This window comes from Pyrus communis, chromosome 12 (assembly GCF_041283825.1).
Source record: "Pyrus communis isolate YQ-2024b chromosome 12, ASM4128382v1, whole genome shotgun sequence".
Lineage (NCBI taxonomy): Eukaryota > Viridiplantae > Streptophyta > Magnoliopsida > Rosales > Rosaceae > Pyrus > Pyrus communis.
This window is the reverse complement of record NC_142576.1, coordinates 23,731,879-23,756,483: the sequence shown is the minus strand read 5'-3', so window position 1 is coordinate 23,756,483 and position 24,605 is coordinate 23,731,879. Positions and strand designations below refer to the sequence as shown.

Genomic DNA, 24,605 nt, shown 5'->3' with positions numbered 1-24,605 from the left:
AGCCTGTGACCCGCCGCAGTGGCCGCGAGTGTATAAACCGCCAAAACCCTTCTCTTCTATTGCTTCTTATGTTGGATAAAATACAAATATACATATTCAATCTGCAAATTTGTTCAAACAGCATAAGAACAAATCAAGAAAACTTGAATTATGAAATTGCTAAAATTCTTCGAGTGAGAAATGTTAGACGGAGTCAATCTTATCAGAAACTCAGCTCCGAAACAAACTCTTCAAAGGATAAGATTGCAAGGTTAGGTTTTAGTTTGAATAGCTCAAGGATAAGTTTGTTGTGATTTTGTATTTTTTGAATTTAAAGATCTCCGTGTAAATAGGGTATTCAAAACCCTACTTGTAATCTGAAATTGATGTGTATAAATATACGGCAACCCATCATTATATGGGTGTGCAACTGAGTTGAAAACCCTAGTGTTCTAAAGTTTTACATGGTATTGAGCCCTACACCCTAACGACAAACAATCCAATTTTTTTTCCAAATCATTGTCGCTTCCATGGCTGAAAATAACAACACCAACTCCACCACTCAAACCAATCCTTCCCACCTCCCCGCTACTCATACTTCCATCATCTCATTCTCTTTTGCAATGACTAGTGTCGTTAATATCAAGCTTGACCGTTCGAATTATCCTCTATGGCTGGCCCAGATTTTGCCTGTCTTCAAGAGCCATGACCTGATGGGTTATGTTGACGGCTCCATTGTTTGTCCCCTTAAGAACATGGCTGGTAGCACTAAGGTTAACCCAGCATACACAACTTGGATTCAACATGATCAGATGATTCTCAGTTGGATCAACGGCTCCCTCACTGCTTCTGTTTTGTCAACAGTAGCAAGCAAACGCAGCTGCTGTGCAACCTGGGAAGCACTTGAGCAGAGGTATGCGTCAACTTCCCAGAATCGTATTTTGTTTCTGCGTACTGAACTGCTACAGGCGAAGAAGGGTGATCTTTCTGTAGCTGACTACTTGGATCGTATGAATGCGATCGCCGACAACCTTGCTTTGGCCGGACAACTAGTAAGTGATGATGAACTGGTTCAAATTATTTTGAATAATCTTGGTTCTGCGTTCGAGATGACTGTGAATGCAGCACAGGCTCGTGATACTCCAATCACTTATCCTACACTTGAAGCTCTTCTGTAAACAACGGAGAGAAGGATGACAAAGCAAGCTGTGCCTATTGAATCTGCTTTGATTAATGCTTTTGTTGCTTCATGAGACCGTGGTGGTCGCTCTCGTGGAAATGGACGTGGAGGTTATCCGTCCAATCGTGGTGGTGCCATCAACAATGGCAATCAACGAGGTTTTATCCCTCGCAACAATAACAATCAACGTGGTGGTGCATCTACAGGTAGTGGTGACTGGTGCAATCTCAGTGGAAAAGACATTAAATGCCAAATTTGTGGCAAACCTGGCCATCCTGCTGTTGATTGTTAACAGCGGATGGATACAGCTTATGAAGGATGTATCCCAACCAATCGTCTTGCTGCCATGGTGTCTTCTCAAATGACATCTAATAATGGAAATTGGCTTCTTGACATGGGTGCCAATGCTCATGTCACCCCCGATCTCCAAAATCTTGTCAATCCAAAAGAGTACAACGGTAATGAAAATATTGGTGGAGTAGGTAATGACTCTGGACTTTCCATTGCACATTCTGATTCCAATCAAATTTCAACTAAGTCTTGCTCATTTAACCTCCATGACATTTTACATTGTCCATCCGCATCCACAAATATCATTTCCGCACATAGATTCACCCTAGACAACCATTGCTACATACTAATCTTTCCCCATTTTTTTTCTTGTTAAGGACCTCAAAACAAGGAAGACGCTTTTCCGAGGGAGATGTGAGAATGGATTATACCCATTTCCTGGTGGCGGTGGATTGTCCAACTATCCTATTTCAGTGTGTGTCGATGTTAGAGTCTCGCCTCAAAAATGGCATTTACGTCTTGGTCATCCTGCTTCGTCAATTATTAGTTTTTTGATTGCCAATAATAAAGTACCATCATATGGTACTAGTAATGTAACGTTTTGTGATTCTTGTCCATTGGGCAAAAGCACTAAACTACCGTTTAGCAAGTCTGTGTTCGTGTCTCATTGTACTTTGGAACTTTTGCATTCTGACATTTGGAGTTCACCTATTATTTCTAATGAAGGTTTTCGTTATTATGTGTTTTTTGTGGATGACTACTCATGATATTCTTGGATATTTCCTATGAAAAATAAATCTGAAGTGTTTGGAATTTTTGTGACATTTAAAACACATGTTGAAAAAATGTTAAACAAACCTACTAAAGCTTTTCAATGTGATGAAGGTGGTGAATACATGAGTCGAGATTTCAAAACTTTTCTTGCTAAACATGGGATCTCTCAACGTTTTTCATGCCCAAAACATCCTGAACAAAATGGAATTGCCGAATGAAAGCATCGTCATATAGTTGAAACAAGTGTTATAATGCTTTCTCATGCTCATATGCCTAAAAAATTTTGGTTTGATGCATGTTCAACAGCTATTTATATCATAAATCGGCTTCCAACAAAGGTTTTATCCAATATGTCTCCATACGAAAAATTGTTTCAGAAAAGTCCAAAATATGAGGCATTTAAAGTTTTTGGTTCAAAATGTTTTCCATTATTGACACCTTATACACGGCATAAACTCCAACCCAAGTCCAAATCATGTGTCTTCTTAGGATACTCGTTGAATCATGAAGGATACAAGTGCTTGGACTTATCCACGAGACGAATTTATTTGTCTCGCCATGTCTTATTCGACGAGGATTCCTTTCCTTTCAAGGAACTTGCATCTCCCAAGGAAAACATCACTACCACAGGTACTCTCTTGACTCCTGACTTAATTTTAAACACAACATCCTCACCAATCTTGTTACCTTCCATATCTTCACCAAATCCTATCGTGTCTCAACCTAGCATAAACCAACAGCCTGAGTCAACCTTGTTTTCTAATGACCAACTGCATATCACTCTAGTTTTTTATCCTCCAGAAAATGTTTCGAATATAGACCTTAATCCTCATTCACCTATAAATCCTAACCCTAGTTTAAATAGGACTCCTCAACCTAGTTCTCCATTAGGTCCCACCAATGAGCAAGACTTGGTTCCCTTTCCATCCACGCAATGTTCTCAAAGTCCATCTAATCCATCAACATTATCTACCACGTCATTTTCCACACGAGAGACTACTCTCCCACACTCAATGACAACCAGGTCAAAATCTGGGATTCAAAAACCAAATCCAAAGTACGCTTTGCATGTAACAACTGACTCCAAGTTTATTGAGCCTTCTTGTTTTAGTCAGGCCATTAAATATCCTGAATGGAAAGCAGCAATGACACAAGAGTTCGGTGCTTTGCAAAGGTGTGGAACGTGGACTCTTGTCCCTTATCGTCTTGGAATGAACCTACTGCTAAACAAATGGGTGTTCAAAATCAAGAGACGTGCAGATGGTTCTCTCGAACGTCACAAGGCTCGACTTGTTGCTAATGGTTATCATCAGCAATCCGAAGTGGATTATAATGAAACGTTGAGTCCAGTTGTGAAACATAGCACCATTCGACTTGTTTTAAGTCTTGTTGTATCAAAGAAGTGGAGTGTGCGACAGTTAGATGTACAGAATGCGTTCTTGCATGGCTATTTGGATGAGGATGTGTAGATGAAACAGCCGCTAGGTTTTCTTGATCAACAGCATCCCAATTATGTGTGTAAATTGCAACGCAGTTTGTATGGTTTAAAACAGGCTTCCAGAGCCTGGTTTCGACGATTCTCGGATTTTCTCCTTCAACTTGGGTTTGAAGAATCGTTATGTGACTATTCATTGTTTGTGTTTAATCAACAAGGAGTCTACTTGATTTTACTTATCTACATGGATGATATTCTTCTTATAGGCAATAATGATAAACAAATACAATGGTTAATCACGAAGCTTGGTACTTTGTTTTCTATGAAGGACTTAGGTCATTTAAGTTATTTTTTGGGTGTCGAGGTTACTTATTCTGGGCAGAATATGCATCTTACACAGTCCAAGTATGCGTTGGATCTGCTGGAACGCACAAAGTTTACTGATGTAAAACCCATTTCCACTCATGTGCCTACGGGACATAAGCTAAGTCAGTATGATGGTGAACTTATTCGAATCCCGAACAATATCGAACGGTTGTTGGAGCATTGCAATATTTGACGATCACCAGGCCTGATTTTTCTTATGATGTCAACCAGGTTTGCCAGTTCATGCATATGTCTCGGACTATACATTGGATCGCGGTTAAGAGGATCCTATGTTATTTAAAGGCCACGTATGATCATGGTCTTGTCTATACACCTGGCAATGTTCGATTAAATGCTTTCTCTGATGCTAATTATGCAGGAAATTCGGATACTCGTCATTTAACTGGTGGTTTCTGTATCTATTTAGGAACAAATTTGATTTCGTGGAGTTCAAAGAAACAAAAGAGTATTTCCAGGTCCAACACAGAGGCTGAGTATCGGCAACTTGCTTATACTGCAGCTGAATTATCATGGATAGGCAGCTTGTTTCGAGATCTTCATATTTATCTTCATCAGCCGCATATTTGGTGTGACAATGTTTCATCGATTGCTTTGGCCTCCAATCCTATTTTCCACGCACGAACCAAACACTTAGAAGTAGACTACCATTATGTATGAGAAAAAGTGGTAAGCGGACAGCTTTTGGTTAATTTTGTTTGTTCCCAAGACCAAATTGCCGATTTGTTCACAAAGGGTCTGTCTTCATTACGTTTCAAATTGTTAGTTTCCAAGCTTCCAATGGTTGCTCGACCTGTCAGCTTGCGGGGGGATGTTAGATCGAGTCAATCTTATCAAAAACTCAGCTCCGAAACAAACTCTTCAAAGGATAAGATTGCTAGGTCAGGTTTTAGTTTGAATAGCTTAAGGATAAGTTTGTTGTGGTTTTGTATTTTTTGAATTCAAAGATCTCCGTGTAAATAGGGTATTCAAAACCCTACTTGTAATCTGAAATTAATGTGTATAAATATACAGCAACCCATCATTATATGGCTGTGCAACTGAGTTGAAAACCCTAGTGTTCTAAAGTTTTACAAGAAATACCTGTTAGGTTTAGGTTGGAACTTGGAACTACCATCGCCAAAACCCTTTACTTCTCTTCCCTTTTGTTTTGATGAATTCAATACAAACACATTTATACTCGTTGAAATAGATTAAGGGTTTGTCAGTGACTGTTGGATCTATTGGTCAATGAGCAATTTCGCATTTTCCAGTTGGTTTCCAAGCAACATTTTCGTCTTCTTGTACACTACTTCCCGCGTTGTTCCCGCGTTTCCGTACCATTTATATGATTTATCGATCTTTCTTTTAGGGCCATACTGCTTTAGGCCGTGACCCATGTATGGAAAGCCCAATTAAATTTGATCGATGGTTGTTCTTTTAGAGCAGTTCCATCGGAGGTGGAATTGCCCAGCACCCTGTCCAAAACACAGGCCAGCACCCTGTCCAAAACACAGGCTAGCACCCTATCCAAGTGCTCCAGCCCGTAAAATAGCCTGGCACCCAGCGCAAGCCAGGCAACAGACTAGCCCATTTCGTACAGACCCAGAAGCCGGCCTATTTGGCTAGCGTGTGCACAACACTCGCGACTGGGCGCAAGTAGGAGACAAGGGTGTAGACGGCGGGGCCCGCTTGTCAGCCACTTGTGTTTACCCAGATGAGGGCTACGTGGCCCTCCTCAGAGTCGTTGGATTTCCAATGGCTAGTTTTTGTAGGCCGTTGGATTTTCAACGGTAAAAAAAATTTAAATTTGACTTTTAAAATGGACTGTCCGATCACATATCAACGGTCCACGTTTTTTTCACCAAAAAAAAAAACAAAAAAAAAAAAAGGACCCAACGGTCAAAATTTTGACCGTTGGCCATGTGGCAGCTCGTTGACTATTGGATTTGATTATTTTTCAAATCCAACGGTCCAAATTAATTACAACATTAAAATTTATTAAAAATTAATTAAAATTTGTGAATTTTTTTTTAAAAATATAGAAAAATTTTAAAAAATTAATTTTTTTTTTCTATAGATGCCTAACCCTCATCTTCCACCTTACACCACATTTCAATATTTTCTACACTTTCTACACTTTCTACATTTAATATTTTGTACACTTTGAGAGAAAAAAATGACTTCGTGGAAGCTCCTTGAAGATGTTACGTTGTGTGAATGTTGGGTTCACACTATTCATGACCTGATTACTGGTAATGAGATGGATAAGCGAGAAATGTGGAGTAAAATTAAGAAATCGTTTTGCGATGTACATGGAAAAGATGCCAGATCTAGTCAAGGTCTTTAAGGTCATTGGAAAAAACTCAACACATCCTTTACTTGTTGGAAAAATGTCATCTCTCATGCTTCCGGTAATCTGTGTAGTGGGACAAGTTTAGCGGATCAGGTAACAATATTTTTATTTATTTATATGCATGCCACCCACATCAATATTTTAATTTATTTAATTTCTTATGTAATTTATATGCATTCCACGCCCATCAATATTTTAATTTAATTATTTGTTTTACACCCGTATTTTTTAATACTATCTTATCCCACATTTTTATAGACACTACAAGCACAAGAATTCTACAATGCAAAGAACCGTAACAAATCATTCAACAAATGGGAATGTTGGCAAATTGTCAAAGATTGCCCTAGATACAAAATTGTGGCAATCGGTCCAGAAGTTGTCATGCATGGTATAGGTCTACACAGTTCGCCAAAAGAAGACACGGCCGAACAAAAAGCCAACACATTTGAAGACACAGAAGAGACGCCTGAAGAAGTGCCAGAGACCCAACCGACTTGTCAGTCCCTCAGGCCTCAAGGTAAAAAGGCATCAAAGAAAAAAGGTAGTTCTTCCAAAAATAATTACACTAAATATATGGAGGAACTTGCTCGCCAAGGTGAACTGAACATGGCATGGGAAAAGGCTAGAGATGAGGAAAAGGCTACTGCTATGGCAGCAATAATAGCAGTTACTGAGGCTCGTGATGTGGCGGTTGAGAGACAAAGAGAAATAGTTAATTGAGAGAACAAGATGATTAGAGAAGCACTTCATCGAGAGAATGAGATATTTAGAGAAGAAAGGATGGCTCAAGCAGATCGTGACACTATGAACAAGTCTCTAGTAGGACTGTCTCCGAATTCAAAATATTTTTGGACATCAGAAAAAAGAGATGTTGTGCGAAGGAGGCGTGCAAGAGATGCCGAAACAAGTCAAGGGGGCTCTAGCTATAGAAATCCTAGCAACGAAGATCCTAGCACCACATATCCTAACTCCACAGACTTTGTATAATTTCGTATTTATTTGTACTACTTTATTTAATTTGTTATGTAATTTCTTAACATTTTTAGAACTTTATTTAATTTCTTATTTATTTTTAGAACTTTATTTAATTTCTTATGTAATTTTTGTACTTTATTTAAATATTTGAATAAGATTACATAAACTCACCAAATAAACATTAAAAAAAAAAACACCAAATAAAATTACATGACCTCACCATATAAACTTTAAAAAAAAAAAAAAGCACACTAAATAAGATTACTTAAAAAATAATACACTTTATTCTTCAACCACAAGCCTTATTTTAATTATCTTCGCATTCGTGCAATCCCCACTGGTGGTCAATCAAGTCATTCTGGCGGGTTATGTGCCAATATGGCTCTTGCAATGAAGTGTACTGCTGAACGATCAATTCATTGTAACGTCCATCCTGTTCGAACGGCTCGTGTTGCACGAGATCTTCGGTCCGGTCATGAGCATAGTAGATTTGTGTTCTTTAGTTGTTCATCAGATCCGGCTCGTATTCATCGACGGCATCATAATCATACTCGTCTTCGACAATCATGTTGTGGAGAATAATACACGTCATCATGATGGATCGAAGAGCCTCGACATCAAACATTCTAGCTGCAGCCCTGACAATCGCCCAACGAGCTTGCAGGATACCAAAACAATGCTTGACATCCTTCCTACACCCTTCTTGACACTTTGCGAAGTGTTTTTCTTTTTCACTCTGTGGATGTGGCACTGTTTTGACAAATGTTGACCACCTTGGGTAAATACCATCTGCAAGGTAGTATGGTCCCTCGTATTTATTACCATTAACCCAATATGTGCATCTCGGCCCATTTCCTTGTAGCAGTTCGTCAAACACTGGAGATTGGGCAATGACATTTAGGTCATTCTGAGCTCCTGGAACACGAAAAAAAGCATGCCAAATCCATGTATCAAAAGAAGCCACCGTTTCCAAAATGATGCTTTTGGCTCCTTTTCTGTCTCTATAAGCTATTTGCCACGCACTTGGACAGTTTTTCCAAGTCCAGTGCATGCAGTCGATACTTCCAATCATGCCAGGGAAGCCTCGCATCTCACCCTTCCTCAGAAGCCTTCGTATGTCCCTTGGCGTTAGGCCTGGCAATTCCTGACACGACCCGATAATACGACACGACACGAAATTAACAGGTGTTCGGGTCGACACGATAACGAATCGGGTCGTTATCGGGTAACCCGATAAGCACCTATTAAGATAATGGGTTGATTCGGATATACACGTGGGTAACACGATACACGATAAGCAGAATATTATTTTTATAATTTTATAACCCTAAAAAAAATACTGTAATAATTATATACATTAATTTAACAATTTTATACCCCTAAAAACTATAATAAATAAATAAATAAATAAATAATATATATATATATATATTAAATTAACTATAAAGTCTATAATAATTATACCCCAAAATATTAACTATCTATAATAATTATATAATTATATATATATATATATATTAAATTTTGAATTAAATTTTATAAAAATTATAATAATTATTAATTAATATGCATGATGCATGATGCATCCATTGATTTGATTCTATTCCATTCCTGCCGCCTTTTTTGAAGAAAAATGGAGGGAAAATGAAAATGATAAGAAAAGTTGAAAATGAAACAAAAAAGTGAGGGAATTAGGGAAAGATGCTGGAGGGAAAAGTAAAAATTATAAGAAAAGTTGAATAGGAAACAAAAAAGAGAGGGAAAAATGAAAATTAATACAAGTGGTGAGAAATTTTTTTTTCTTTTTTTAAGTTATTAACTTTTTATCACACATATGACATATCTCACTATTTTTATAATGACACACGTGATGCACTACTCCATGTACCAGTTAATTATACGTACAAAATAAATAGATTTAAATCTACTTAATAAAGATATATATATACACACACACACACACACACACACCATTGGAACTTGATGGGGTACGAATTCTCCGAAACTAATTTGAACGATCCCAACCGTCAAACTTGTTTGTATATGCTTTGAGATCACATCACCAAAAAATCTCAAAAAACAAACATTCAGAGATCAAGTAACGTGACAAAGCTTTTCGACGGTTATAAATGAAAAATCACGATTTAACGGTTATTTTAACTTCGATTTTGATGATTTTTTATAGCTACACTCCTTGACCCTATATGAATACAATGAATGAATTCGATCTTCAATTTAAAATATTTACACAAGTGGATACTACAAAATCTTATGTTATACTTGATGAAAGTATAAATAAACTCTAAGTGTTAGTTAATCTACTGTTTTTATGGGATACGAATTCTCTTAAACTAATTTCAACGATCCCAACCGTCAAACTTGTTTGTATATGCTTTGAGATCACATCATCAAAAAATCACAAAAAACAAACATTCAGAGATCAAGTAATGTGACAAAGCTTTTCGACGGTTATAAACGAAAAATCACGATTTAACGGTTATTTTAACTCTGATTTTGATGATTTTTTACAGGTACACTCCTTGACCCTATATGAATACAATGAATGAATTCGATCTTCAATTTAAAATATTTACACAAGTGGATACCACAAAATTTTATGTTATACTTAATGAAAGTATAAATAAACTCTAAGTGTTAGTCAATCTATCGTTTTGATGGGATTCGAATTCTCCAAAACTAATTTCAACGATCTAAACCGTCAAACTTATTTGTATATGCTTGGAGATCACATCAGCAAAAAATAACAAAAAACAAACATTCAGAGATCAAGTAACGGGACAAAGCTTTTCGACGGTTATAAACGAAAAATCACGATTTAACGGTTATTTTAACTCCGATTTTGATGATTTTTTTACAGGTACACTCTTTGACCCTATATGAATACAATGAATGAATTCGATCTTCAATTTAAAATATTTACACAAGTGGATACCACAAAATCTTATGTTATACTTAATTGAAGTATAAATAAACTCTTGAGTGTTAGTCAATCTATCGTTTTGATGGGATACGAATTCTCCAAAACTAATTTCAACGATCCAAACCGTCAAACTTGTTTGTATATGCTTGGAGATCAGATCAACAAAAAATCGCAAAAAACAAACATTCAGAGATCAAGTAACAGGACAAAGCTTTTCGACGATTATAAACGAAAAATCACGATTTAACGGTTATTTTAACTCCGATTTTGATGATTTTTTACAGGTACACTCCTTGACCCTATATGAATACAATGAATGAATTCGATCTTCAATTTAAAATATTTACACAAGTGGATACCACAAAATCTTATGTTATACTTAATGAAAGTATAAATAAACTTCAAGTGTTAGTCAATCTATCATTTTGTTGGGATACGAATTCTCCAAAACTAATTTCAACGATCCAAACCATCAAACTTGTTTGTATATGCTTGGAGATCACATCAACAAAAAATCACAAAAAACAAACATTTAGAGATCAAGTAACGGGACAAAACTTTTCGACAGTTAAAAACAAAAAATCACGATTTAACGGTTATTTTAACTCCGATTTTGATGATTTTTTACAGGTACACTCCTTGACCCTATATGAATACAATGAATGAATTCGATCTTCAATTTAAAATATTTACACAAGTGGATACCACAAAATCTTATGTTATACTTAATGAAAGTTTAAATAAACTCTAAGTGTTAGTCAATCTATCGTTTTGATGGGATTCGAATTCTCCAAAACTAATTTCAACGATCTAAACCGTCAAACTTGTTTGTATATGCTTGGAGATCACATCAGCAAAAAATCACAAAAAACAAACATTCAGAGATCAAGTAACGGGACAAAGCCTTTTGACGGTTATATACGAAAAATCACAATTTAATGGTTATTTTAATATATTTTTATATGGTATAGTATTATTATTTTATTTCTTTTCATAATTATTTTGGTAAACTTCTCATAATTTGAATGATTTTTAATGTTTGGTTTTTCTACACTTAGTTTATGCGGAAGAGAGTTCTGACGTGGAAAACCTTACTGAAAACATCTTCAACATAACTCTTCAAGGCAATAGATCAAGCCAAAGTTTCAATACAATTTCATGATGATCGATGTAAATTGAAGATTTTGTAGATAGAGGTGTAAACTTTTGAGAAAGATTTACAATCTTGAAAACAAAAACTCTTTCATTTTGCATATCCTTGCACATTTAATATTTGTAATAGATTAGTAGTGTATGTATTATTTTTTTATTAGGCTTTTATTTTCGAGTGTAGATATAGTACTTAAACGACAAATGTTTTAATGTTTTGAAGTAATATTTATGTGGCAATGTGTGGTATGTGCAAATTTTAAAAAAAAAAAAATATTGTTGTCTTAATAGGTCATAACGGGTCGGGTCACTTTACCCGTTGGGTAAAGTGACCCGACCTGTTAAGGACCCGTTAAGATAACAGGTGTAACACGACACGACCCGTTAAGATAATAGGTGTTACACGAAAACGACACGAACACGACAGACACGACCCGTTTGCCAGGCCTAGGTGGAGAGATCGTTTGTGCCAGTGCATTTTTAGACTGGGTGCCAGCACATCTTTTTTAGGGTGGAGATGCTTTGGCCTATTACTGTTCACTAGGGTCTATTACTGTTCACTAGAGTCTATTACTGTTCACTGAAGTGGATAAATAAGCTGGGTGCTAGCGCAAAGTCTTTAGGGGTGGAGTTGCTCTTAAGGTCAACAAGAAAATGCCAACACACTGTGTGTGAAACTTTTTGAAATTTTATGGGAATAAATGATTAGAAAGTGTGGGTTAACTTGGTTAAATATCCTTATGCTATGTGAGTGAGGTAAGAGAAAAAAAACAGTGCAAAATATTTTTTGCGAAATTATCTTAACACTTCATTTCTGCCATTTTTATTGAGTTGTGCATAAAGGAGCTACAATGTCTTTTCATTCTCTTTTGGTATGACAAAAAAGTTCTATTAAATAGTAGAGATATTTTCGACAAAAAAAAAATGTAGAGATATAATCTTTTGAAATTAGGATTACAATTGTTTGAATTATGTTTTAACTAATTAACATGAGTTCAAGGCACGTTAATGGTTTAGAGACATTGTTTGATAACGGTTTTGTCTTTTAATTTTTAATTTTTTATCTTCTTTGTTTTTTAGATATGAGAAAAGTATATAGAGAAATGAGGGTTGAAGAAAGGTGATAGGGGAAAGGAAGAAATAATTAACAAGGGAATGAAAATAAAATATTGAAAGTAAAAACAACTTCAAAATGTTTTGAATTTTTTTTTAGTTGTTAAGTAAAATCTAAAAGCGAGGGATGACAATGAACCCTCAAACAACAATTACAAAATTTTCCCACTAAAGGTGGAAGCTTCAAGCTTGGTTCTCTCCTGTTTTTCTTATTTGAAATTAAGTCAATATGTACGATCGTTATGATGACAATGGTATGTCGATCAAGTCATTTGATTCTCAAGTAACTCGATATCCAAGTTAGTTGATACTCAAGTGATCTTGCAGTCTCGATGGCGGAATAGAACGAGTAGAGGAGAGGAAAAGGATCTGGTATGAACATTTATGCAAGTTAAAATTGTCAATGTCAAAATTCAGATGGAGTCTGATTGGGTTCAACACTTATTACGAGCTTGAGTGACGATATAGTCCCAGCAATAGTATCGCTTCTTAAAGGAATTTCTAATTTGAATACATTGCACCATATATTCCAATTAGACCAACACAATATAGCCGCTCGAACGAAACAGAGAGGCCAAAACTATAACACAAAGAAGTAGGCCCAATCCGAAGTTATAAAAACTCTCAGCTTTGTAACTTTGCCGTGCTACAAAGAAGATCCTGCGCATTTCTGTTTTGATTTTTAGTCAAAATGATTTTTAAGATAGACATACTCTTCATTTTGATTTTTGAGGTTTGAAATCAATAGAAATGGTCATGAGTTTATCACTGTCAATTATTTTAGCCAATTTGTGAAAAATCTCGTTAAATAAGGACTAATATGACAAAATATCTTCAATTATTGTCAAATATTTTGGTCAATTGTTTATTAATTTGAGGATATTTTTATAATTTTGATCCTTATTTAATATAGATTTTTTATGGAATAACCAAGATGATTGACGGTGGACAAACTCATGAATCACTTCAATCTATTTCAAATCACTGAGACCAAAGTGACGAGTTATACCAATCTCAGAGCCATATTGGTTGAAAAGCTAAATTGCAAGCTTTCTTCAGAGAAGGATCAATGCCATTCCCACTGGGTAGTACCATCCACATATCCATTTATACTTCTTACACACTCCTTTTAATTTTTGACCGTCGAATTGAATAAATTGAATAAATTGAAAAAGATAAATGGCTAAAAATTTAAGTAGAGTATGAGAAAAAAATGTGTGAATAATCCAATCTTTCCCATTAGATCGAGTACGCAAATTACGGGGTTGAACGAGGACCTAGTCTCGTCAATGTTACCTCTTCTGAGATGAATGATTATTTTGAATACTTTGTGCATGACACCTGATCCATCAAGTACCAAAAGACAGACTGGTAGATCATCCTTACACGGTTCCGAAGCGCGAGAAAATGATTTTACTGTACGTATGCTGCGCCTCTATCGCTCTCTCTTGCACACACTCATGAAGCACATTTTACGATTTTCGAAATTTCTTGCATCAATCAGGAGAATGGTTGAATAAACCGTTTCTAACTTCTCCTCATCGTATCTGAAAAAAAAAAAAAATAATAATAATAAAGAATTCAATTGATTTCATTGTTTCCCTTCTAGGCCTCCGCATTTGATATGGGATACTGGAAATCCCAGAAACTTGGTTTTCTTCATCAACTCAAGGAGGCAACTACAGAGCTTTCCAAGGGGGAAAATGAACTAGAGTTGGCGAAGTATATACTCGAGCACGCTCAGAATTTGAAGAAAATGGATACTTCATTCACCACAGCAATCTAATGTGGGAAAGACCATTAGCAGAAGCAAGATAATCTGCAGTACTGCCACGGTTGTCTTTCACGAAAAGCAAAAGGGACGGAAAGAAATGTGGACATATCCATCCTTCATCTTCTCAAAAGGCAAACGACTTGAAGTTTGAATTCCAATCAAATAAAGATGAGCAAGAGTACGAATATTATAGCATTTTAAGCACTTGATAGAGAAGACTTAGCAATCGGAATACTATAACATATGCATCTATGTCAGGCATTTTGTATATGTCTAGCGCATTGTGGTCTAGTGAATTAATAGAACTCCAAAAACATGATTTCTTGCATAATTAATTATACTAATCCAGCAGGCAAGTCTGCTACCAAAACAGGGATAAAAACCAAGAGTCTAGCAATGAAAACCAACATGTCAAAACAATGCACCAACAAGAAGCAAAATGGGTGACCATCGACTACCACACACCAGCAGATTCTTAAAAAACATGGAATGCCTCAACCAAATGACGAAAAACTACAAGTAAACCAGTAGCAAACTGGTTTCACAACGGAAGTATGCATTTCCAACATCGGTTTGCTATTATTATATGTCCTTACTTCATCCTGTAAATTCCCAAAGTTCATCTTTTGATTGTAATCTCCTTCTTCTGGCCAGTGGACATGACCTCAGCAGAAACATTCAGGATACCATTTGCATCAATTGAAAAACAAACATCTACTTTAGCAACACCCTTAGGAGCTGGAGGAATGTCATCGATGTCAAAGCCACCCAAATAATTATTATCTTTGGTTAATTCGTTCTCACCCTCGAAAACTCCGCAGTAAACACCAGTTTGATTGTCCTTAAGAGTTGTAAAAGTATGGTTCTTCTTGGTGGGAATTTTGGTGTTTCTTGGGATCATAACATGCATGAGCTGTTCTTCACCAGAATCTGTCCCAAGTGACATAGGAATGACATCCAAGAGAGTGAAGTCTTGAAGCTTCAAACTTTGATTACCATTCAAGACAGCAGCTTGAACAGCAGCACCATATGCCACAGCCTCATCCGGATTAATGCCGTTGGACACCTCCTTGCCGATGAACACGTTGTGTAATAGCTCCTGCACCTTGGGAATTCTAGAGGAGCCACCAACAAGAACAACATCATCGACATTGCTTATGTCCATTTTGGCATCTTCCAAACATTTCTCCACTGGCTCCATGCACTTGTTGAAGAAATCCATGTTCAGTTGTTCAAATTTTGCACGGGTAAAAGTTGTATAAAAATCAACACCCCGATACAAACAGTCAATTTCAATATCTGTCACAGACGTAAACGAAAGTCTCCTCTTCGCCTTCTCACATTCATTTTTTAACCTCCTAAGAGCTCTAGGGTTTCCACTGACGTCCAAACTATGCTTCTTCTTAAACTTCTCAACACAGTAATTCACCATATTGTTATCAAAGTCTTCACCACCAAGGTGAGTATTTCCAGCCGTCGCCTTCACTTCAAAGTCACCAGAACTTATGGTAAGCAGTGACACATCTAAAGTACCACCACCCAAGTCAAATATCATAACATTTCTCTTGCTATACCAACCAGCCTTATTGTCAATTCCATAAGCAATGGCGGCTGCAGTTGGTTCATTGATGATTCGCATCACCTCTAAGCCAGCAGTGACACCAGCACATTTTGTAGCCTGACGTTGTGAGTCGGTAAAGTAAGCAGGGACAGTAATAACTGCTTTCTTCACACTGGAGCCGAGGTAGGCCTCAGCAATCTCCCGCATCTTTGTAAGAACCATAGATGATATTTCTTCAGCAGCAAACTGTTTCTCTTGACCCTCGTGGGTAACCACAATCATGGGCTTGTGATCAGGACCTTCAGTGACCTTGAATGGCCAGAGCTTCAAATCATTTTGAACAGTAGCGTCAGCAAATCTCCTTCCGATTAATCGCTTTGCACCTGTAAAATGAATGCCAAACTTAGAAACTCAATCAAATAAAGTAACGTGGAAGGATTGCAAACAATGGTGTAAAATAAACCAAAAATTTCAGTTAGCTATATCTCTATTTATTTGTAAATGTCAAGTAATATAATGAAAAATGTTTCACTTTTTCCAAGTTTCTCATTCAGTCTGATTGGATTGTAACTAAAAAGATGCTGTTATCAAAGTTATATAATATCATTCAGTACCTACATCATTTAATTATGTCTTTTACATAACTAACCTCATTAAAATGCAAAAACTAGTTAATTTGGGTACTGTGAGTCTGTTACTACCCAAGAAATACCCATAGGATATATTAGGGGTCAAATAAGTAACGGATCGATCATTAAACATTAGGATTAGAAATGCATTACATGAGCATTACAAAGGTTTGTAAGCGGGATTTATAAACACCTTGCAAAGCAAGGGTTGACAAATCTCTCTCACATTGCTTTCTAATGCTCATATGGTGCTTTTTTAATCCCTCTTGTCAATCAGTTTGAGATCCATTTCTTGCTAACTTATCCTCAGACCCTCGAAACATGAAAATCCCTCACCCAACCATAGCATTAAGCACCCATTAGCAGGCTCACAAAGCTCAGATTAAGAAAAGTCAATATTTAGCTAATGAAAAAATTTATGATAAAAAAATAAAAAAATAAATAAACACAAAAAAAGCACAAAATAGTTTATAAGAGTGCAAACACTTGGAGCCTCGAAGGGTTTGAGAAAGAAATTAAAGCTGTCTATTGTTATATATGTAGATGTGAGAAGATTAGCCTTACCAAAGATTGAGTTTGAGGGGTTTCTAATGACCTGGTTATATGCTGCATCACCGATTAACCTTTCAGTATCAGTGAAAGCTACATAAGACGGAGTTGTTCTGTTGCCCTGACCATTCACTATGATTTCAATATGATCATATCGCCACACTGCTACACACGAATACGTTGTCCCCAGATCGATTCCAATTGTGTGGCCTTCTTTTCTACTCATTCTCAACTCAGGAACTGGAAGAACACAAAACAAGGAGAAAAATTATCGCAAAGCGTGTTGAATGAAGAATGCCTGGGTAAGTACGATCCCCGGCTATGTCTTCAAGTTGTGAAGTAAGGTTTCGCAAATAAAAGCGGCAATGAAATTGTAAACAAATGAAATAAATAGCTATCATCAAATGAAAATAGCATGAAAAGAGGGAGTAATGGAAGAAAGAACAACTCTTGGTTGGAATGAGGCTTCCTGTCTTGTGTTTGGAAATGCTGGGAAATAGGGCCATGAAATACCATTTTCTTCCATTCCCATGTTTGGTTTACATTGTCATTTGAACCAAAATATGTAAGTTTTCCAGTAATACTCTTCCATTAAACGCATTATATTGGTAATTTTGGCATCACATGGGAATGTGGGAGTAGTGAAGGTAAGAGACATATACGTGAAAAGAGAAACTTTACAAGGGCTTATAAGAGGTTGGACTACTTCCAATATTACCAATTGGTTTTGTGGTGGAATATGAACTTTCTTTATACTATCAGAGCAAGTTGGCCCATATGTGAAGTCTAACGGCTACACCTAGGGGTGGAATTTTTTGCCAAATTACCATACCAAAGTTGTGCCAAAAAATTTGTACCATTGGTAATGGTATGATATTTGTACCGTACCATACATTTTTGGTACAGTAATGGTATTCAAAACCATTACCAGTGGTATACTGTATCGTACCACTACTATTAATATTATATCATTTATTTATTCATTTATATATAATTAGGTATTTTTATCATTATATATGCACTTTATATTTTTTCCTAGTCATTTATCCAATTATCTCACCGTCTAACCTCTACTTTCCCAATAAAAAAACCTAAGTCTTCTTGCGCTGCGACTCTTCATCTTTTCACTCCTCTAGCCACCAACTTCATCTCTGCTGCTCCAGTTTTGGTGACTCTCTCTCCAGAGTCCATCTCATCTTCTCCTTCATCAAATTGGAATGTCTTTCTCTCTGGCTTCATCAATCAAGTTAATTTTTGTACAATTTTAAAGAATGTAGAGATGGAATTTAGGAATTTTTGTACTATTTTTTTTAGGGATGTTGGGTTCTTTCAACAATTCTTCCATCTATTTACTTCTTGTTTCTTAAATGAATCTCTATTAAATAAAAAAGTTTTATAAACCCAAAGGGAGTGGCTGAAGGGAGTGGCCAAAACACGTTTGGCCCAATCTATAAAATTCTTATAATTAAATAAAAAAGTTTTAGAAACCCAAAGGGAGTGGCCAAAACACGTTTGGGCCTTGAATTGGGTTGGAACAAAAAATCAAATTTTGGCTCAAAAGAATGACCCAAAACAAAGTGGTAATTACCATTACCATACCATGTCAACCAAACTATTTAGCATGCCAAAATTCGGTATACCGAAAGTTTGGCACGGTAATAGTAATATATTTTGTCATACCAAAAGTTTGGTATGGTAATTGATACATGGGTTTTGGTACAGTAATCGCACCTATACCACCCCGAGCCACACCTCACCCAATTCATGTTTCCCACGTATTTAGTTTGAAAATTTTGCTGCACGTGATGAGGCGTGTGAGGAATGAAGGTAAAAGAGTCGCCTATTGGTGATAAGAGAAACTTTCAAGAGCTTATAAAAAGTTAGACTAATTATGTTGCCAATTGGTTTTATGATGAAACCAACTTTCTTCGTAATGGTATCTCATATTGATTCACTAATCTGCGAACCAAACGTCGGTTTGAGATACACGACCGGTCCAATCTATGAGCAGTAAAGACTAAAGAGAGGGTGGACGCCCCATGGCTTTAAATAAAATAACACTAGGTTCATGGGATTAGTTTGATTTTTAAAGGTATTCATCAATTTATACAGCCTTTAAGCAAATACGTATACAAATCACCGAATGTTGATCTTCTCTACTATTTCTAAAGCATCCCATTTCAAATAAGCAGCGGTTAACTGAAGCAACGAATTTAAACGATGAAATCAAAATAAGCAGGAGTTCCTGCTAATTATTCATCAGCCAAGCAAGTTCTCAAAAGAATTAACGAGAGAGGGATTCGAAAGGTAAGGCCTTACCTTTAGCCTTCTTAAAACAAGAAGAAGAAAAGAGTTGTTAGTTTCTTACCTTTAATTTCAATAGATTGCTGAAACAAGCAAAGATCATCAATCCGGGAACCACCGCGACCAGAACGTGAGAACTGGAATTATTTTCTCCCGCTTTAAAGTTTGGCGCCCTGAAGAGTAAACGAAACGAAAATCCCCCGGCCACTCTACTAATAATGATTTATAGAACCGATATTTTTCATCATATTCGATGTTTAACACAAGATCGATTTCTGATAACAAAAGTTAGATACTTGAGCTTCCTGGTTAAGCAATAAAAAGGATTTAGTAAAAGAGATAAGAATAAAGTATTTTTATTACCTTTAAGGTTTAAAGTTAAAGTTTAAAACTTCCTCTTTAAAGTTTGGTCTATTTTTAGCTATGCCTCTTTAAACTGCATTTGATTATATTTTGCCCCTTATAACTTAAAAGTTATCACTTTACTTTCTGAAACTCAAAATTTTTTCTATTTTAATTTGTGGACTTTCTTTTCTCTTTTCTCCTAAAACTTGTAGGTTGTTTCCTAAAAGATGTGGCACCCAACACTTAATAAGACCATGCCACATGTGCAATAAATAATCTAAATATTCATTTTGCGTTAACATTCAACAATTAGAGAATTTTAAACTTGAAATAAATTGAAGAGATGAAAACAATAAATAAACAAATAAAGAAATTGATTAGTTGGCTCACCCAAATCAAATCCACATAAGAAACTAGCATATCTAAGGTAATGTGAATCAAATTTTGAGTTTTACAGAGGTGGCTTTTTGTATTAGGGGGCAAAATAGGATCAAATCAAGTTTTAGGGGGCAAAGTGGAGCGAACTATGAGATTTAGGGGATAAAGTAACAACTTTTGAGTTACATGGAGCAAACTGAGATTAAAATCGAGTTTAGTTGAAAATAAGCGTTAAAGTTCTAACTCATTATATATGGCTTATGCCCATTTGGTTTTGTGGCATTTCTCACTTTTGTCCTCGAAATTGAAAATTGATAAAAGTGATATCTGAGTTTGTCCACCTAAATTATTTTGTTTCTTCAATAAAAAATTTGTCAATATCATTGTTAATAATCTTTTAAAGATGTTTTAAATTTATTTATTTATTTTTTTTTTTTTTGTGAAAACCAACCCCTCTTCTTGTTTTTTACCTTTTTCTCTCATCTCTCTCATCTCTCTCGTCTTTTCGACCTTAATACTTTTCCTAAGAATTATATGAATTCCGTGATTGTTCATCGTACATCATGTGGTTAAAAATCATTTCAAAATTTAAATTTTAAAATTAAATATAAATAGTACTTAACGAAAATTGACTGCACGATATACGATAAACGATCACGATCACATAATTCCTAGGATCCCAAAAAATATATCCGGCGGGGATCGTTTTCCCTTAATCCTTATCTCTCTCATCAATTTGTCCTTGTCAGCATATAGAGAAAAGGAAGAAGAGTGATTAGGATTTCATAATTTGGGGTTTAATTGGCATTGAATAAGGGTAGAGTGTATCACTGAGGAAGTACGGTCCTCTGGTCATGGTGTTTCTTCGAGGTCCAACATAAAAAATACATGCGCTCATGTTGCATTTTGCCAACTTTTTCTTCCTTTTGGTAAGCTTTATGATTGAGTGCTTTCCATTCACATTTTAAAAGTTTGTTTTCTGTGCAAGTTGCGCTTATTTTTTCCTAACCAATAATATTTTGATAGTTGGAAAGGAACCACACCGACAATAAACTTCGTTGTATCATATATTAGGACTCAGTATTTGGGTCTTACTATTTAGCCTATGATATATGTAAGAGAGGAGAAAAACCCTTATTCTATCAAAGTGACATTTCAACCTCACTTTACGGATATAAAGATGGCAAACCATAGTGTCTCTAGCAACAACAATGTAGCTCTCATTTTATATGGTGAACCGGATTGATACTAGTGTGGACGTAGCCCCAACTTGAGGGGAACTGCGATAAATCGTTTTGTTCTTGGGCGTATGTATGATTCACAGTCGGATTTACGTTGGTCCAAGATTAACCCGATTTTATGCATCAACAAATTTTATAGATTTGTGTAAACAAATATTGGTATTTAAATGGACTTTTGGCATTGGATAAGGGTTTTTGGTATTGACTTAGGATTTTGGCGCTGAATAAGGGTTTCTTGCTCTACCGATACGTCCTCATGTGACAGTAGACATGAAAATTTGGCATTGAATCCAACACTTCTTTGGATGCTCAAGTAATAAGTCTTCATTTACTTGGAATATTTGGCACTCTTAAGATGAACATGGTTTCTTTAAGTTCCCTGGTAACAGTTTATCATACATTCAATCTACCACAATAATTGAAGACCGCAGAGTATGATCATGTTCAAAAACCTTATTTCAGCATTTTCTTTTAGATTTAGTAGTTTAGCATTTGAAAGTTGTAAAATTGCATGTGATCTCTAAAAATTAATGAATTTGGTAATTGGTTTGGCAGCTGACCCTGACAAATTCAATTTCAAAATCCACCATGGGGTTAGATCATTCAAGGGAAGTCATGAAAAATAGATTGGAGGTTAAGTTATTTTCTTAGATTGGATTTCATGAAAAATACATCAGAAGGGGCAGAGGCATGGGAAGAGGAAGAGGTAGGGAACAACATCTAGCTCGCAACCCACTGCAATCCACTCCACAAGTTCAAAGGATAATGCTAGAGATTAAATTTGGAGACTAAATTTACAAACTAAATGATGTGTTACCAATAGATATGAGCACGTTTCTCAATATTTAAGTAATAAATTAATCATCAATTTTTATGTCCTTTAGGCCTCATTTGCCAACTCAGACTGTATTGACAATTTCAGTCAGATATGATAAATAATCATTAGATAGTACATATTAAATTAGTCGGACGTTTGGTGCAAATCAGACTAATAATCGAATTATTTATATTGCCATTGTACATAACAGGAGCACTTCATACTATTATTATTTTCTTCAAACCATTATTATTTTTGAAACTTTGATCATCAATGAAAAAGAAAGGAATAAAATTGCTTCAAACCAAAATAATTTTGGTAACTTTTCACAAAATAACATATGTTAAATGGAAAAAGGAAAAACTAAAGAAAAACAGAAGGTAAAAAAACAAATTAATCATACACCGACCAAATTTTGGGATAGGCATGTCAGATAAGCATCTTTGATCCTGCATGATGAACCTTTCAATCCAACAAAACTCCACCTCTCAATTTCTCATACTACTCTTCCAAGAACCAGATTAAAAGCTCCAAAATGGCAAAACAAAGAAAACCCATATCAAATTAGATGAGGATTCACTTTAATTAGAACCCAGAAAGGCAGAAAGCTCCAATACCCATGAATGAAGCAAGAATGAAGCAAGCTTTTTATCCAAAAATCGGAGCTTTGAAGGAGTCCGCGGTTAAAAAGACCAAGTTCTTGGTGATGGCGATGAAGAAAGCCCAAAAGACAGCGATAAGAATTTGTGAAATCAGTCGACAAAGAGAGAATTTGAAGAAGAAGGCATACTTTCAGTTACAGAAGAAGATGGCCTCACAAGCAGATCGCGAGAGAAAGGGAAAGAACGATGAAATTCTGTTTTAGCATTTTTGAGAACCCGACTAAATAATACAGAGGTTTTTGAGTGGAGAAGTTACACGGCGTGAGCCGTATAAAACGGGCAGGCCCTAATTAATAAATTAACCGGTGGATATTTAATACGTAGTAGCATCGAATACTTGATTCGTATTAAATAGTTCTATCCGGTGTTTAATACAACATGTCAAAAGAGATCTTTGTTTTCTAAACTTGATACAATTCACTTGGACTTTACTTTTTGTTTTAGCTTTTGTACTGCTTATTCCTTAGTTTTTAAAAGTTTTTGTAAAATGTCATTATGAACTTATGCATTATTTTTAATTTGTTATATAAATTAAAATTTTAAGCCATTTGTCATATCAATTCATTCAAAACCATTAATTTGTCATCTCATTCTAACTTTGTTTATTTTGGACGTTTATTTGTATGCAAAGATATATTAACACTAAAGTGAGGGAATAAATTGGAGATAATGTGGAGATATCCATCCTTATGATGGGCCATAGGTTTCAAATCCTTAGACCATCTCCAACCGAAGGAGAGCTAGATGACTCGTTTTAGCCCTTTAGCCTTCCAAGAAATTAATATTTTAATGAACAGTGCATTGTCATATTTCTTACTGTCTCCAATCGAGGGTCAGGCCAAACATAGCCCTATCACAAAAAAACCATCTCCAACCAAGGGCCAAACATAATTTATTATTTTAATTAAATTACCTCAATAACTTTACGTTATGGATTGTTAATAATTTTCATGTTGTTAAATATTTTTAAAAATGTTGTTTAAGTTTCATGTTGTTAATTTTTTTTTATGTTGTTTAATATTACTTAATGTTATTTAATGTTAATATTGTTTAATGTTGTTTCATGTTACTTAATGTGTGTGTGTGTGTATATATATATAAACTAATAAAAAAAAATAATCAAGTATGACGTCAGCATATGGCCCAGCCTAGGGTCGGCTGGCTGGCTCATTTGGGTCGCCCAGTTGCCCCTTTGGCCTTTTTTTGTCCAATTTGGCTAGGTCCTCAATTGGAGACGGTTTTCGGATTATTTTCGGCTCTTTGGCCCTCTGGACCCTTCGGTTGGAGATGGTCTTGTCCACAAGGTTGTTTACTGAGACTCCTTCATTGAAGATGCCGCTGCAAAGAGTTGTGATTTCTTTCAACTCTTCATTATAAACTCTCTTGTATTATCTCCTATATTTGGGGATTTATAGAATTGTTATTTGTGATAAGTTCTTCTTGAAACTCACTGATGTAAATGTCTCTATAAATACAAGCATACGAACTCATCAAAATTAACTGAGTTGAGCATCAACAACTCTTATAGCCTCTTCAAATTTGTGTGAATATTTCTCCTTTACCTTCATCTTCTATACAAACAAACAACTTGGAGTTTGAATTCCAAACAAATAATGATGAGCAAGAGCACGAATATCATAGCGTTTTAAGCACTTGACTGAGAAGAGATGGTATTCCGAATTCGATAACTTTGTGCATCTATGTCAGGCATTTTGTACGTGTCTAGCATATTGTGAATTAATAGAACTCCAAAAACATGAAACATGGTTTCTTGCATAATTAATTG

At 35.7% G+C, this 24,605-nt stretch overlaps 1 protein-coding gene across 1 annotated transcript; it reads right to left on the bottom strand.

Annotated features, from left to right (window-relative positions):
- Window positions 1-14,629: 14,629 nt before the first annotated feature.
- LOC137746161 (heat shock cognate 70 kDa protein-like) lies at window positions 14,630-19,687 on the bottom strand. Its single transcript, XM_068486245.2, has 3 exons — window positions 19,441-19,687; window positions 17,088-17,312; window positions 14,630-16,277 (listed from the first exon to the last, which is right to left on the bottom strand). The coding sequence occupies exons 2-3, from the start codon at window positions 17,296-17,298 to the stop codon at window positions 14,953-14,955; spliced, it is 1,536 nt and encodes a 511-aa protein (XP_068342346.2). The 5' UTR covers window positions 17,299-17,312; window positions 19,441-19,687; the 3' UTR covers window positions 14,630-14,952.
- Window positions 19,688-24,605: the final 4,918 nt, after the last annotated feature.